This window comes from Panicum virgatum, chromosome 9N, assembly GCF_016808335.1.
Source record: "Panicum virgatum strain AP13 chromosome 9N, P.virgatum_v5, whole genome shotgun sequence".
NCBI classification, from domain to species: Eukaryota; Viridiplantae; Streptophyta; class Magnoliopsida; order Poales; family Poaceae; genus Panicum; species Panicum virgatum.
Window position 1 is genome coordinate 6,098,682 of NC_053153.1, and position 15,589 is coordinate 6,114,270.

General features: G+C 51.9%; 2 protein-coding genes across 2 annotated transcripts; both read left to right on the forward strand.

Moving 5' to 3' along the window:
* The first annotated feature begins 1,161 nt into the window (after window positions 1-1,161).
* On the forward strand, window positions 1,162-4,195 carry LOC120689943 (40S ribosomal protein S29). Its single transcript, XM_039972402.1, has 3 exons — window positions 1,162-1,310; window positions 1,538-1,637; window positions 3,959-4,195. Exons 1-3 carry the CDS (start codon window positions 1,249-1,251, stop codon window positions 3,965-3,967), a joined length of 171 nt encoding a protein of 56 aa, XP_039828336.1. The 5' UTR covers window positions 1,162-1,248; the 3' UTR covers window positions 3,968-4,195.
* Window positions 4,196-10,697: 6,502 nt separating this feature from the next.
* On the forward strand, window positions 10,698-12,470 carry LOC120689944. The gene has a single exon (XM_039972403.1). The coding sequence runs from the start codon at window positions 10,907-10,909 to the stop codon at window positions 12,212-12,214; it is 1,308 nt and encodes a 435-aa protein (XP_039828337.1). The 5' UTR covers window positions 10,698-10,906; the 3' UTR covers window positions 12,215-12,470.
* Window positions 12,471-15,589: the final 3,119 nt, after the last annotated feature.

Sequence of the window (15,589 nt, forward strand, 5' to 3'; positions counted from 1 at the left end):
ATAACAGTACCAAATTATCTGCAACATATTTCATAGTATTATGTGGCAAGACAGTTTCGGATGTGCGAATCACAGGATTGAGAAACTGAACTTGCTTCAATATGTAGTCGAGACAGATAAGGATCCAGTGATCATTCATAATTATGGGAAACATCAGCTACAAAAAAAAGGGAACATGAAAAAAGAAGTGAACATGAGAATTTGAAAAGGAAGAGGCGGAAATCTGAAAAGTAAATTTGTACCAAATGTGCATTAGCAATATCCATGTCTTCATTTATTCTTGTCAGCTCTGCTTCTGTTGACTCTGGGATATATGTCTTCTGATCCATCATCAGTTTATCCTGCATTATTTGTCATAAATAACAATAAATCATGAACACACACACACATATATATATATATAGTGTAATTCTAAAACTAGGTGAAATAAAAATTAGAAAGATACCACTAAACAAGGAGTGAATGCAACTTTTTTGCAATTATATGGACGTTCAGAATTGTTCTTATGGTCATTGTTGAAAAATTGAATATACACTATCATCAAATCTTGATGAACAAAGCCTGTAGGCTGAAGTGATAGTTTGAAATTGTCATAAGAACATTCAAAACCACACATGGACACAACAGTAGGGCTGAAAAAAAGAGTATTAATAAAAGACCATAAAAGAAAACTGAAAAGCCATTAATAGTTTAAAAAGCTTCTTACGATTCTCCAATGTCATTGTTCTGAAAGTGTTGCAGACGAACATACTTTATATATGAAAGTTCCATATCATAACTAATGTAAATGTTGACAGACGAGTTTTCATCATCAAATGTTATAGATGATGTCTTGTGCCTTTTCTTCTGGTCAATTGGACGGGAGCTCATTGTTGCCTTCCTTTTAGCATATACTGCAGTTAGAATGTTATGAATAATCAATAGGATGATACTACTAAGAAAAATAGTGAGATAGTAGCAGAAAAAAGAAATGTTGAAAAAATATGATTATGAAAGAAATGTTGTGCAACACCAGATAGTTTCACACTCTTGACGCAAAAATTCTCTCTCGAATAAATGGGTCGAATTTATATTTGATAGGTTTACTTAGCCCATTAACATTTGTACCGTACAGCCCATCTTTATTTATTCCAATGAAAGCCCAGTGAAGGATGGCACCGACCTCTCTTCCTATTAGAAGCAGCCAGGCATTCTCGCGACGCGCTCAGAGAAGGTTAGGGTTTACCAGTTGCGACCGCCGCCGCCACCATGGGACACTCCAACGTGTGGAACTCGCACCCGAAGAACTATGGCCCTGGATCCAGGGTTTGGTAATCCTCTACTCCCCTAGCCCCTGGTTCCTTCTCACCTAATCGGAAAATGTTCCAGTGAAACTGCGATATATCTGTGCTGTGTCCGGCGTTGAATCCTTCAGGTTGAGCTTGTATTTGGGGTTTGGTAGTTCCGAGATCAACTAGATTTGCGTGCCCTTACGCTTGTGGAGTAGTTAAACGAGATGGTCGCTAATGGATGCCGTGATATGGGTTTGTGATTGCAGCCGTGTGTGCGCCAACCCCCACGGCCTGATCCGGAAGTACGGGCTCATGTGCTGCAGGCAGTGCTTCCGCAGCAACGCCAAGGACATCGGATTCATCAAGGTACGGCCAAAACCTTCCGGCCCTTGCTTCCTTCACTGCAACATAGGTAGTGGTTTACATGGTTGAATATTGCACAACCGTACGTGTTATCCTGTTCTGCTATGCCATAGCCCATACTATGCCTCGCCACGATGTATCTGTGTTGGTCGAACTGGTACTAGTTTATATGGTGGTTTCATGGTTCCATAGAACTGAAACTGTTAGAGATGGTTCCCATAATATTTCACTTATATCCTGTTGTTAATGGTAGCTTGGACGTTGCATAATTTCGTGCTCCTGTTCTGTGGTAATCTGTTGCTTTACATATGAAATTTCTGTCTTTCTGGGTCACCAGTGTCATCTCCAGGCTAGTATCTAGTAAATTGTTGAGATTGTGGTGTGATTGTCCGAAGATTGTACCTGGTAATTTACAGTATTTGAAGTAACATCCTAATTCTTTTATTTTCAATAGCAAGGTTGTAGCAAAACTATGGCTCATATTTTGGTAGTTAGCAATTTTTAATGCCTGTGAAGTCTCCTATTGTAAAAGTTGGTCAATAATCGGCATGTTTATTTGCAAATCCCTTATTATCTATTATTTGTACTATGTACATTAACAGTCTAATTCTTTTATTTGCAATAGTAAAGTAGTAGAAATATTATAGCTCTCAGATTTTTGGTAGTTAGAAATTTGGAACCCCCCATGAAGTCTCTTTTTGTAAAGTACAAGTTGGTTTATAGTTGGCATGCTTTTAATGATGCACGTGGACGAAAGCTAAGCTCTGAAGCATGCTGGTTTCCACATATTCAACAGGTGTTTTTCATTGTTTTAGAGTTTCTGAATGCCTGTTTTCTGATAAGATACTGGGCATTTTATCTGTTGGTTAACAGTTCTGCCGTGTTTCTTTTTTAATTCTGAAATTTTTAGGTGTGTATTGGCCTGTTCCATTTGGCAATTCATGTGTGTCCAAGTCTTTTATTTTAGGGAAATTTGTCTGTGTCACACTCTGAAAACGATGATTTGTGCGCTGCACACCGAACTTCTTGATTTAGTCTGCAACACATCCTGAATTTGTGTTTTTGTGCACTGCACATTAGCCCCCTTAAACAAATCTTTTACAAATCTTTTAAACAAATCTTTTACCCCTCCCTCCCCTTCCGCCCCGCCCCGCGGCCGCCCGCCGCCGGCCGTGCCCCGCCATGGCCCCTCGACGGATCTCCCTCTCCATCCTCCCTCCCTCGGCCGTGCTCCGGCGGCGCGCCCGCCGCCACGGCTCCCACGCTCCCGGCGGCCGCTGCTGCTGCCGCGGCCGGCACCATGAACGGCGGCGCCACTGACGCCGCCGGCGTGGCTGACAAGAAGAACTTGTTCGTGGGCGTGGGCGGCGTGGGCGACCTCCCGGGCTTCCCCGCCGTCGGCGGCGGGTACGGCGACGGATTCGGCAACAACGGCGGGGGCGTCTTCAGCGGCGTCACGGGCCCGCTCGGCGGCGTCGGAGGCGTTGGCCCGCTCGGCGGGGTCGGTGGGTTCGGGCCCCTGGGCGGTGGCGGCGGGGTCGGTGGCTTCGGGCCCCTGGGCGGCGGCGGCATCCCGTTAGGCGGCTTCGGCGGCGGCGGCGGCGCCCCGGCGTTCGGAGGCTACGGCGGAGGCGCAGGTGGGGGTGCTGGCGGCGTCACGCCTTGAGAGCTGCTGCACGAGCCATGGCGACGCCGGGTCGTGCGGGGCCGGATGCGCCCCCGGAGGGTGCCTGGCGTTCGCCGGGTCGTGCGGGGCCGGATGCGCCCCCGGAGTCTGTAAAAAAGTTTGGGCTTGCTGTTTGACTGTCTGTGGCATGCTCGAGTAGGGTGTGCCCGTGTCGTGTGTTGTTGATCGGATCCAGTGACTTGTGTGCTCGTGTACCAGTTGCATGCTTAGATGGTTAGTTCAATGTTATGTGCATTTGGAAGGTTTCCTTAAGCAGCTAAGGGTATTTTGGTCTTTCCACATAACGTTCTCTCACATCTCAGGATACAAAAGAGTTGTTTAATGGGGGTGGTGTGCCACACACAAAATGAGACATTCAGAGTGTGCTGCAGACTAATTCAAGGAGTAGAGTGTGCATCTCACAAATTCATGTTTTGAGAGTGTGTCGTAGACAAATTTCCCTTTATTTTAAAAAGCCCATATTTCTCATAGTCGTGCTATGTTCACCGGCACAAGCATATCTTGTTCAGAGAGTTGGTGATTCTAATTCATTGAATAGTTAAGTGAATAAGACACTAGACATTCTAGTTAGGTTCTAGCGAACCATTGTGATGGCGCATTTTATTTGAGGCTAACAATGTGTGCTCTTGTTATGCAGTACCGCTAAAAACTTGAGAGGTCCGAAGCATCACGAGAATGGGAGCATGGATGAGGAGCATCTTCTGCCCGTCTTTTGCTTAGTACTGTGATAATCATAACATGTAATGAATTATTTGGGTTTGAAATGGACCAAATCGTATTCTGGCTGGCACTCTAGTGCACCCTAGTTGAGCATGTTGAACCGCTATTATCAGACTAATAAAATATTGTTACTATTGAGGCTGTATTGGAGTAACTCGTCTGAGAGGTTCATGCCATTTTATTGCCGCTGCATCTGCGCTGATTTAGTCACACGTCTGTGATTTAATTGTTTGCTTAATTATTTTGAGTCACTACGGTGTCGTACTTGTATCAACTACTACCTCGCTTAACCGGGCACTCGCTGAGTTTAACGGGGACAACATTTTTTTTTGAGAAATTAACGGGGACAACATGTGAGCTCCCTTTGGTAGCCAACTCTCCAGCCAGATGCGGACCAGCTGCTGCGATGGGCTTGAACTTTAGTCTATTGGGCAAGGCCTATAATAATAGAGATTTGTCTCCACAGCCCAGATGTAGCATGGTTAGCCTGCTCGCATCGTTCGTCGTTCACTTGTTCGCACACTGCCGAGCGCTTGAAGTTTTTTTTTTCTTTTGAAAGATTAAGCGCTGAAGTTTTCATGCGGGGAAAAATAAAGAAAGAGCAACATAAATAAAGGAACAAAAACCACACTTTATGATTACTTATAATTATATTAAGTTGAATATTAATCCTTAAGGTAGCGTTCAGAAATGGCCAGAAGGGCATTTTGGTCAATTTGCGCCTTGGGACCCATGTAGATAACAGTGGAAACTAACAGATACTAACGGAGTGTCAAATAGGCAACCAAAATTTCACTTGATGTCAAATAGGCAACTTCTGAAATTTCGATGTCAAATGAGCAAACACTACTTTTTTGGGTTAATTGGAACTGTGCCATTATAATTTTACCATTTTTGAAGCACGCCACTACTTCTCAAGAAACTACGCTCGTGCCATTACAATTGACCTGCTGTTGGAAATACACCATTATGTACGCCAGACACCATGTTGGGCCCAGTTGCAGGCGTATCAATACGGCCCCGCCCCCTCCGTATTTTCGTATGGACCAAAATGTTCCTGCTACTGTCATCTCTCTACTCACTGACATGTGGCCCCCACATGTCATCCCCATCCTTCTCCTTCCCCCACATACCACATCCGCCGGTCCGGCCATGGGCTCCTGCTCGCACCATTGCACGCCGGTCCGCCGCCACGCTCCTCTAGCTCGCCCGCCGCCGCACCCACCCTGCTCGCCGCCATGCGCGCTCCTCCTAGCGCCGCGGTGTGCCCCTTTCACCGGCGAGCGGGAGGCTGCGGCCAAGCTCGCCATGGTGTGCGCTACCATGAAGGACGGTGGCGGCTTTGGGGTGTGCTGCTTCTTGCGTGGCGGCGGCGGCGGCGAGAACCAGCGGAGCTCGCGACCGGAGCTCGGAATCGGCAAGCAGGAGGAGCATGCGGCGGCGAGCAGGGCGGGTGCAGCAGCACGCGGCGGCGAGCAGGGGGGCCGGCAGCACGCGAGCAAGAGGAGCGCGGCGGCGGACCGGTGTGCGAGCAGGAGGAGCCCATGGTGGGGGGGAACCGACGAGGAGGGACCGGTGTGCGACCAGGAGGAGCTGCACCTGCACTTCCGACGAGGCCGACATCTGCTACTCGGCCGCCGATTCGGGGTGCCTCTGCCCCGTGGCCTCCCAGCCGGTGGAGGCGGGGGGTCGGACAGCGACGACGGGGCGTCGGTGGTGGAGGGCGCCGGGCAGATGCTCGAGGGCCGGGACAAGGTCTCGGCAAGATCCGGGAGGTCATCGAGGGGGAGAGGAGAAGAAAGGATGGAGGAGGCAGATGACGTGTGGGGCCGTATGTCAGTGAGGAGGGAGTGAACAGTAGCAGGGGTATTTTAGTCCCTACGAAAATAAGGACGCCTGCATGTGGGCCTAAGACGGTAAAAGACGTAGAAAATGGCGTATTTCCAACAACAGATCAATTGTAATGGCACGAGCGTAGTTTCTTGAGAAGTAGGGGCGCGCTTCAAAAATGGTAAAATTATAATGGCACAGTTCTAATTAATCCTACTTTTTTTGTGTCAAAAATCAACCAAAACCTTGTTTGATTTGCTGCGATGGGCTTGAACTGTAGTTTATTGGATCAGGCCCATACTAATAGACATTTGTCTCCACAGCCCATATGTAGCATGGTTAGCCTGCCTGCTCGCACTGTTCGTCCTTCGCGCACTGCCGAGCGCTTGAAATTTTCATGCGGACTTCTCCATGCAAGGTGGGGTTACGTTCAACTCATCAGCTGTGGTGGTGCTGGCTTGCTGGTAAGGGCGAAGCTAGAACGTGGAACCACTGAGGTTAAATGTAAGCGAGGACGGAATTATTAACACTATTAACATCAATACAGATCTGACAGAGCTCTTGGCCTGAATCAGGTCTCAAGTCTTTTGAACGAGACGTGTTGGCCATCGACACCCCCTTCACTCTATCCTTTCTCCGTTCAAACTTCTATATTTCCGTTTTCGTTAAAATGGATATGGGGTGAGCCTGTCTCGAAAAAAACACACCAATACAATAGTTTTCTATTGAAAATTTTCCAACTCGTCTCCGCCCTCCAGTAACCACAGGGGAGCTCGTGATTTTAATTTTTTTTTACCCCTTTATACTTCGCCACAGCTGTGCAGGTCCACGACGACCATTCATTCCTCCGAGGCTCCGATCGCTCGTAAGCCGCGAATCACCAATTTCAAATCCCTCTTGGCTGGACCAGCGGCCTTCCCCTGTTCAATCATCCAACGCAACGCAGCCCAGGTGTCTGGGAGGGAAGCTTCTTCGCTCCCGGCGACGCGCGGACGAGGACGCCGGCGACGGCGAGCGCCCGGGACAGGTGGGAGCAGCCCGCTGCCCGCGCGCGCGCTGCGCCTGCACGGCTGCACGCCGCCGCTCGGCTGGCACGCCACTGCCGCACCACGGCCCCAGGGTTTACCTTTTCGTTTTTTTTCCGAATCCCGCCGTTTGCCGGAAACGAAATTTCGGCCGAAATTTCGCCGAATTTCGTTAATTCCGAACGGAAAGAGAATTCAAATTCAAAAAACGAAATTTCGGTGAATTCCGACCGAAATTTCGGTGATTTCGACCGGAAAATGATGTCCGTTGTGATTTTCGTACTGTTCCCGAGGTCAAATGAAAAACTTTTGAATACCAACTTTGTTCAGTTTTTCGAGATCTACAACTTTTGTTTCAAGAACTTTTTCATTTGAGCAATGGTTTGAAAGTTATTTAATTATTTCAAAAACTACCAATTAAAAGTCTTGTCATTTCATGTGACAACTTTCATTTTCTCTCTTAGGCCTCAACTGGACTTTTATTATTCTTGTTATGGCGGATATTCCTATAAATTTTTAGGGACATTAGTTGATCCAATTGAAAGTTGTTTTAAATCCAGGACAACACATGATTTGAATTGGTTATCAATTCATGTGACAGCGTTTGAATTTTTTATTTGATTCAATTTGTATAGAGAATTGTTAAAGCATTCTGAAAGGTGTGTTTTCCGGCAGTTTTCCAACGGAAAGTTTTTCCCTGCTCTATAGATGGTGACAATTCTCTTGTGGCCTAAGATTTTGGTCACATGCATGCTGTGGATGCAAGAATTTGACCTTCTCTTCTTATCCTCGGGACTGGAATGGCGTCGGAGGAAATTCACTGGAATCAAGGTTACAGTCACCGACCTACTATTGCAATGCAAAGCTTTCTTCCACGAAGTGGGGGCAGATCAAAGGCCACAACTGACTTAATCTGCAGTTGCCAATGGAGAAGAATTGCCAATGGAATTTAACACGTATCAGCAATGACCACAACTTCAAAAAAAAAAAAACTCCCAAGTCTCCACAGTTACCGGCTACAAAGCTAGAAGAAGAGCCAGATCGAGGGCCTGGTTAAGAATAATAGACTACAGCATACAGAGGGCTTTAGCTGCCATCTCATTCGATCTCACCGCTACATACAAAAGAAAAGAGCTGCTAGATGATAATATAAAAGCAGATGCAAAAGGCAAAAGCGAAGCAAGATTGACGACGAGCCTAATTGGACAGCACGAGGAAACCAGATCTACTAGTCTACTGATGAGAGTATAGTCCACCCGGGCCGGTCGATGGATCATCATCCTAGTTGTAGGTATGCATATGAAATTGAATAGGTACCTCACCAATATCATGATAAACCAAAGTCTAGTTGAAGTCGAGGGGAGAAAACAAATTTTTGCACATGAAATGACGAGTCATTCAAATTACGGTTTCAAATGTTAATTTTAGCCTAGCAAATGATCTTAGATTTGAGTGTGTTCTAGTCCTATTTGCTTAGAAAAACACCTAGTTTTTTATCATATTTTTTACATATTTTTTTACAAATTTTTTTAAATTTTTGAATTTTAAAACAAAATTTACCGAAATTTCATCTCCCGGTAACTACCGAAAACGAAAAAAAATACCGAAATTTCGCCGAAATTTTGAACCCTCCACGGCACCAGCGCATGCGCAGCGCGCGCGCCAGCCAGCCAGCCAGCCCGACGCCGATCCATGCATTGCCGCGGCGATTTTTATTGGGAGCAGCCTGGAATCCGAGCCGCTGGTGCCTGATGGGTGGTACGAGCCCCACAGCCAGCCACGTGGGGCCCCGGCCCTAGCTGTTCCCAGCCTGGACGGATGGACTCCAGCGTAAAAGCGATACAGGCCAACGCCACTTCCCTTGTGCGTCCACACCCTCTCACTGCCCTGTGGGGCCTCCGGCTCACGCGGACCCACGGGCCTCGCAAGTTGCTTGGGGTCTCCCTGTGGGCTGGGAACGGGCATCATCGGAGGGTGGCCGGATTAGTTAATGGGAACACTAAAAAAAAGTTAATGGGCAACTTGGGAAATGGAATAATGAGGCGCTTATAATTTGATGGATACGTGCAGGCGGGCCCACCGCCGCAGCTGCTGGACATCGCAGCATCAGCCCTTAAACCTTCTCCTCTCTTTTTTCCCATTTAAAATAAATAGAATAATTTTGCTTAGATTAGATCAGAGATGAGTCATCGGCATGGAGTGAGGCAGGGTTCACTGTTCCTGCAGCAGTGGCTCCTGGCTGTTCTCTGCTGGGTCAGCTGAGTAGTCCACCAACACCCGTGCGTGCGAGCGTGTCCATTTCTTTTTCTTTTTAATAATAAATAAATAATCCTTCGCCCCTGCGGCTCGCACATGACGGATCCGCTCCCTCGGCCACCCTGGATTAGCGCGGGTATTAGAGCAGTCCCGATTCTACAACTCAGCTAATTTCTACAGTATTAAATATATTGTTATGTAAGTAAAAAGTTGAGGTGACAGCAAAATTAATGAAGAGATAAAATAAAATATGAAGAAATCAAGTCTCATGTAAGAAATCACATCTACACGAAAACCAAAACAAAAAAAAAATTGGAGAGGAATAGGAGAGAGAAAATAATTTATTTTGAAGAAACTATCTATTAAAGATATAATTTCTATGAGTAGTGTTTATATGACATGGCAAGTATAAAAATTACTAATAGTTTTTTGGACTGGGACTAGTCCTTAGTGGATGAGGGCACCAGCTGAGCCTGAGCTGACCTGCCACGGTAGTCTACCCCCCCGCATTGGATTCTTCAAAACATTCCGGGCGCGCTCGGGCAGCTGACCGTGCTGTGCTGGCTGTCCTGCACATGACGGCTCCGGCGCGCTGCTCGCCTCGCCCGAAACGACAATTCACGGCACCTGAGAACCCAACGTGCGGCGCCAGCAGACGATGGATGCCAACAAATTACCGTTCCAACTCTCTTACATGCACACCACAGTGGTTTCTGTAAAAAAAACAAATACTGCTAACTGCTGATATTGTGGTTTGTAAATTTCTTTTGGAGTTTTCTGTTTGATCTTGTTCGGAACAAGAAATGCTTAGCTTTGTCAACATGGTCAAGACTCAAGAATAGCGCATATTCCGGAGATTAATGCTGTGCTTTAGTAAAAGACTAAACTAGTAAAATCTCTGAACGAGTAAACGCAAATGGCAAGTAATAATCCCCTACTGCCTGGCTCGCAACATCAGCTGCCAGCTGCGAAAAAGTCCTGCCACAATATTCGCCCTCCGGGTGAAACCTATGACCGTTACAAAACGGAAAACGCAACACTGCAACAGCAGCCGCGATGTTCCACGCGCTGGGCCCACGCACTCAGAGGTCCAATCCCAGCTGGTGCCTCCAACTGACAAATGGGGTCAGGAACACAGTTCGGTGGGCCCACGCTCTCTCGTTGGCTGGCGCACACGAGTCGCAGGCTCGCAGCTGCTAGCTAGCCCCAACTCCAACCGAAAAGGAAGCCGCGAACCAACCGGGATCCCCCATCCATTACCGGGGATCCCCACCCGGCGCAGGCCAGGCCACAGCGCAACAGAGCCGCGCGCGCCCGGCGCTGCCCGTTCGGATCCCGCGCGGCTCCAGCTCGCCCTCGTCCCCACGCACACCTCCAGCGCCAACCCCTAACCCCACGAGCCGGCACTGACGCATGGGCCCCGTCGTCTGGGCCCGCGCGCGAGTGACGGGTCCCGAGCCGAGGCGCAAGAGGGCGTAGGTGGATTGGTGTCTCGCGGCCACGGCACACCAGGATCCAGCCTGGCTCCTCTCCTCCAGTCCTCCCACCCCACGGCCCCGGCGTTTCCTTCCACACCGGATTCTTATACTACCCGCCCAACTCCTCCCCCAACCCCCATTATCTCCCTCGCCACGACGCCATCTCGCCCTCGCTCGCATCGCATCGCATTGCGCCGCCCGCCGCCGCCAATCCGAGCGGATCTGGGCGAGTCTCGCGCGGATTTCGGGAGGTGTGACAGCAGGAGAGCAGCGGCCATGGACCCGTGCCCGTTCGTGCGGGTGCTGGTCGGCAACCTCGCGCTCCGAATGCCGGTGGCGCCGCCGGCCGCCGGCGCCGGCGCGGGCGTCCACCCGTCCACGTCGCCGTGCTACTGCAAGATCCGGCTCGGGAAGATGCCGGCCCAGAGCGTCCCGGCGCCGCTCGTGCCCTTCGATGGCGGCGACCAGGCGCCGGCGTCCGGGGCGCTCGCCGCCGCGTTCCATCTGTCGAAGGCGGACCTGGAGTGGTTCAACGGGAAGCCGTCGCTCTTCTCCTCGCGCGGGGAGGCGGTCCTGAAGGTCGCGGTCTACGCCGGCCGGAAGGGGAGTACCTGTGGTGTCAGCTCCGGGCGGCTGCTGGGGAAGGCTACCATCCCGCTCGACCTCAAGGGCGCCGAGGCCAAGCCCGCGGTGCTGCACAGCGGATGGATCTCCATCGGGAAGAGAGCCGGCAAGGGCAGCCCCGCGGCCGCGGAGCTCAGCCTCACCGTCCGCGCGGAGCCCGACCCGCGATTCGTGTTCGAGTTCGACGGCGAGCCGGAGTGCAGCCCGCAGGTGCTGCAGGTGCGCGGCAGCATGAAGCAGCCGATGTTCACCTGCAAGTTCGGGTGCCGCAGCAACAGCGACCTGCGGAGGCCGGGGATGCACCCGGAGCGCGAAGGGGCGTCGGGGAAGGAGCGCAAGGGGTGGTCCGTGACGGTGCACGACCTGTCGGGCTCCCCCGTCGCGATGGCGTCCATGGTCACGCCTTTCGTGCCCTCACCGGGTACGGACCGCGTGAGCCGCTCCAACCCGGGCGCGTGGCTCGTCCTCCGCCCCGCCGGCGATGGCGCCTGGGAGCCCTGGGCGCGCCTCGAGTGCTGGCGCGAGCGCGGCGGCGCCGGCGCGTCCGACAGCCTGGGCTACCACTTTGATCTCCTCCTCCCCGGCGTGGACCACGCCGTCCCCCTCGCCGAGTCCTCCATCCCCTCGTCCAAGGGCGGCAAGTTCGCCATCGACCTCACCGCCGCGCAGCCGCTCAGCCGGGGCGGCACGCCGGGGTGCAGCCCGAAGGGCAGCGGCGACTTCAGCAACTGGCCTTTGGGGAACTACCGCGGGTTCGTCATGTCGGCCGCCGTCCAGGGCGAGGGCCGGTGCAGCAAGCCTACTGTGGAGGTCGGCGTGGCGCACGTCGGGTGCGCCGAGGACGCGGCGGCGTTCGTGGCCCTCGCGGCGGCCGTGGACCTGAGCATGGACGCGTGCAGGCTCTTCTCGCACCGGCTGAGGAAGGAGCTCTCCCACCCGCAGGCCGACCTTCTCCGGTGACCCACCACTTGGCAACCGGCGGCGACCACGATTCACGAGCAAATTGTACATAAGTTGTTGCGGCAGATGCGTGCTTTAGCGTTAGTTTGGTGGAGTAGTTCGATTCGGGTGATTGGCTAGTTGATCAAGATCACCTTTTTTTTGTGAGCGCGAGCGTGGTGTGGTGTGATTTTTTGGTTAGTTGCTTCGCTTTAGCCATGTAGGGCGTCCTCTTTTTTGGATCTCTATAAATCAATCCAGTGCAATTCGTGATCAAGCAAGTGCCTCCAGTTCGATTGAAAATGATCTCGATGTGTTCTCGCGATGACGGAAATTCAAATTAAGGCAGGTTGCCGGCATCACTGCCTCCACCCCGCGGCAAAGCATAGAATCTAATCTACAAGCTCTCCTTTTATGTGGTTACATGCGACAGTGCCTTTGCATTTGCAAACAGGTTGGATTTTCAAACAGGTTAGTCGCAGATCGGGCTGTAGATCATCAACGCAGGCACAGCAGTCCAGTCAATCTCGGCAGAAAGATTTTCAAAAAGAGAGTGGGGAAAAAAGGAGCGTGAAGAAAGACAGGGCAAAGGACAGTAGGAGCTGCGTGGAGGCAAGAGGCATGGCATGGCAGAGGAGGGTGGACGGAGGTGGTGGGGGAGCACGGCGGGTCGCCATGCCCCTCCAGGGACGGGCGGGCACTGTGGCGCGGCAGTGGGCTCGCGCCGACGCCCACCACTCGTTGGCCGGGCGGCGGGGGCCGCGCGAGGGAGGCGGGCAGTGGAGTGCGGACGCTAGTGATGACCAGTCGTGCTGGTGAGTTTGTTGGGATTGGCGCCCAGCTGGGCAGGGCATGCTACTCCTTTTTCCCTTGGCTGTCTGCTGCTGCCGCGGTGGAGCTGGGTGCCTGGGTCCGTCCGCTCCGGGCAAAAAGGAATCCAACGCAAACCACCAGTTGGAGTACGCCTGTTTGGCTCCAGGACTTTTTCCAAAAGTCCCTATCACATCAAAAGGAATTTTACTATTTTATATTATTAAATAAAATCTGTTTATAAATGTTTTTTGACAGCTGAGTGCTTTTTCGCGAGACGAATCTAATGAGCCTAATTAATCGATGATTGGCTACAGTGATGCTACAGTAACCATTCGCTAATCATACATTAAGATACATCATTAGATTCGTCTCGCAGTTTAGCCCCAGGGTTCTGCAGTTAGTTTTATAATTAATATTTATTTAATACTTCTAAATACTAAAAAGTCCCTGAGACTTTTTTGAAGTCCCTGTTTCTAAACACCCCCCAGAACCGAACGGAGAGGAAGCAAGACGGATGACTACGGTTCATGCTTGCACACTGCACACACCTACACATACACCTCTTTTAAAAGATAAAAATGAGGATTTTAGTCGATCCCATGCAAACACACGGCGTGTGGTTAGGATTCTTGGTTTTAGCAAATTCAATTGTTGCCCGCGGAGATGTTTTCAGGGCCTCTTGGACCAGCAGCGACTTGTTGTGGCCTTCATTGAACGCCGGGCTAGCAAGGACAACCAAACCAAACGACCTGATAGAGGACCTTGTTGGAGTTTCAGTTAATATTCATGACACACCTCCAGCAGAGTGCACACCACACACGCCTAGAAAATGCATGTTAGCCCAACCCATGGCAATGCAGATCGGTTGGGGTTCCAGGCTTTTACCCAGGGTTCACATTACCGCTACAGTAATTCCGGGATTCGTTTTTGACCAAAAATTTTGACTTTTAGATTTTTGAATTTGGAATCCGGGAAGCCAAAAACCCGGACCGGGAAATGCGTCCCACACAGTTCCGGGAACGGGAAATTTTCTCGGAAACCGGACTTCCCGTCCGGGATTGTGAACCCTGCTTTTACCATGGCAACGATGCGATCGATGTCTTTGATTAGGCTATGCCGCTATATTACCCTGCGTGAACCTTCGTTCTTTGCTAAGGATTAATCTCATCTTCGAATAATGGAATACGTGTGGGACTTTGAATTAACACCTACCGCGACCGGCTGCTATCTCATGCATTGCTTATTTTGCTTCCACACACGCAAGGCGTACGTACGTCTCGTCCACCGGTAGTTTTCAGAGTCTATACACGTATAGGCACGTAGCAACGCCGTCTTATAATTTCAGAACACAGCCGTCGACCGTCGTGCACAAAGGGTTACGCTAGCTTCTCGCCGCCCCAACCGGATCGGATTTCGGAAGTTCGGAACCACCAGTCCAGCCCTGATCTGTTGCTTCATTGCTTGATCACCGCGAAAACGATGCGCGGGCGCGCGGGAGGCGGGCGGTCGACGCGACGACAGTTCAGAGAGAACCCCCCGGACCGCAGCCCCAGCCAGCTAGATAGCCCAACCGGCCAGGCCAAGGCAGCAAGGTTTTCTCTGGTCGTCGTCGTTAAACACATCCAAATCACGCCAGCTCACGCCGCTCTGGGATCATCAACGGAAAAACCGATGAGGCATGCACACGGACGCAGCCGCGCGCAGCTCGTCACGCGACGCCAAACCCACAACGGACGCCGCCGGGTCCGGTCGCCGTCGGGCGGGCCCCGGGCTCTCGGACGGACGCCGCCGCGCGCGCTGGCGCTGAGCACCGCACGCCACACCACTCCACCCGGGCTCGCGATTGGCCGGTGGCCCGGCGCGTCGGCCGGCCGGCCGGCCAGCTCTGCGCGCGGGCGCAGCGGCGCGAGCGCTACGGCGCCCGTACGCTAGGGCCGTAGAGCTGACATGATCCCACACGCTGACGCAGCGGATCCGGCCCCCATCCCTGTGGTTGTCGTCAGCCCCGCGTAACGTACACGCACGTACGGCGCCGCTTGGGCTTTGGCCCTTGCATGAGTTGCATCGGCCGGGCCGACCGGGATCTTCTGTGCCCGCCCGCTGCGTACGAGCCATCGAGAGCTCTGGTGCGCGGCGCGGCGTGACGACTATTCGGTTTATGTGTAGCCACCCTACGATCGCCAGCTACGTCGACGGGTGAGTTGGCCGGCCACCGCGTTATGGGCCGCCGTACCGCCGCGCCGTGCATGCAGTGCAGCTGTTTCGCTGCGCTTTCAGCAGGGTGCAGCTGCATGGGCAGCAGAGTACTGATTCATTTCGTGCCGAGCACGGGCTGCGTCCCTCGGGCGGCAGAAGTGTCTCGCCTGGCGCGTAGTAACAGCGGCAGAAGAGCTAACGACGACGGAGCGGCGGCCGTTGCCGACGGCGTCGGACGGTGGAGAGCGTCGGCGAAGGGAACCGCCCTCCCTCCCGGGATCGATCCACCTCCGCTCCCGTAGTTGTGTGCTTTGGAGGTTGGATGATGCGATGCGATGCAGCAGCGGTCGTAGACTTGTGGGTTGCTGACTTGTTGCAGACTTGCAG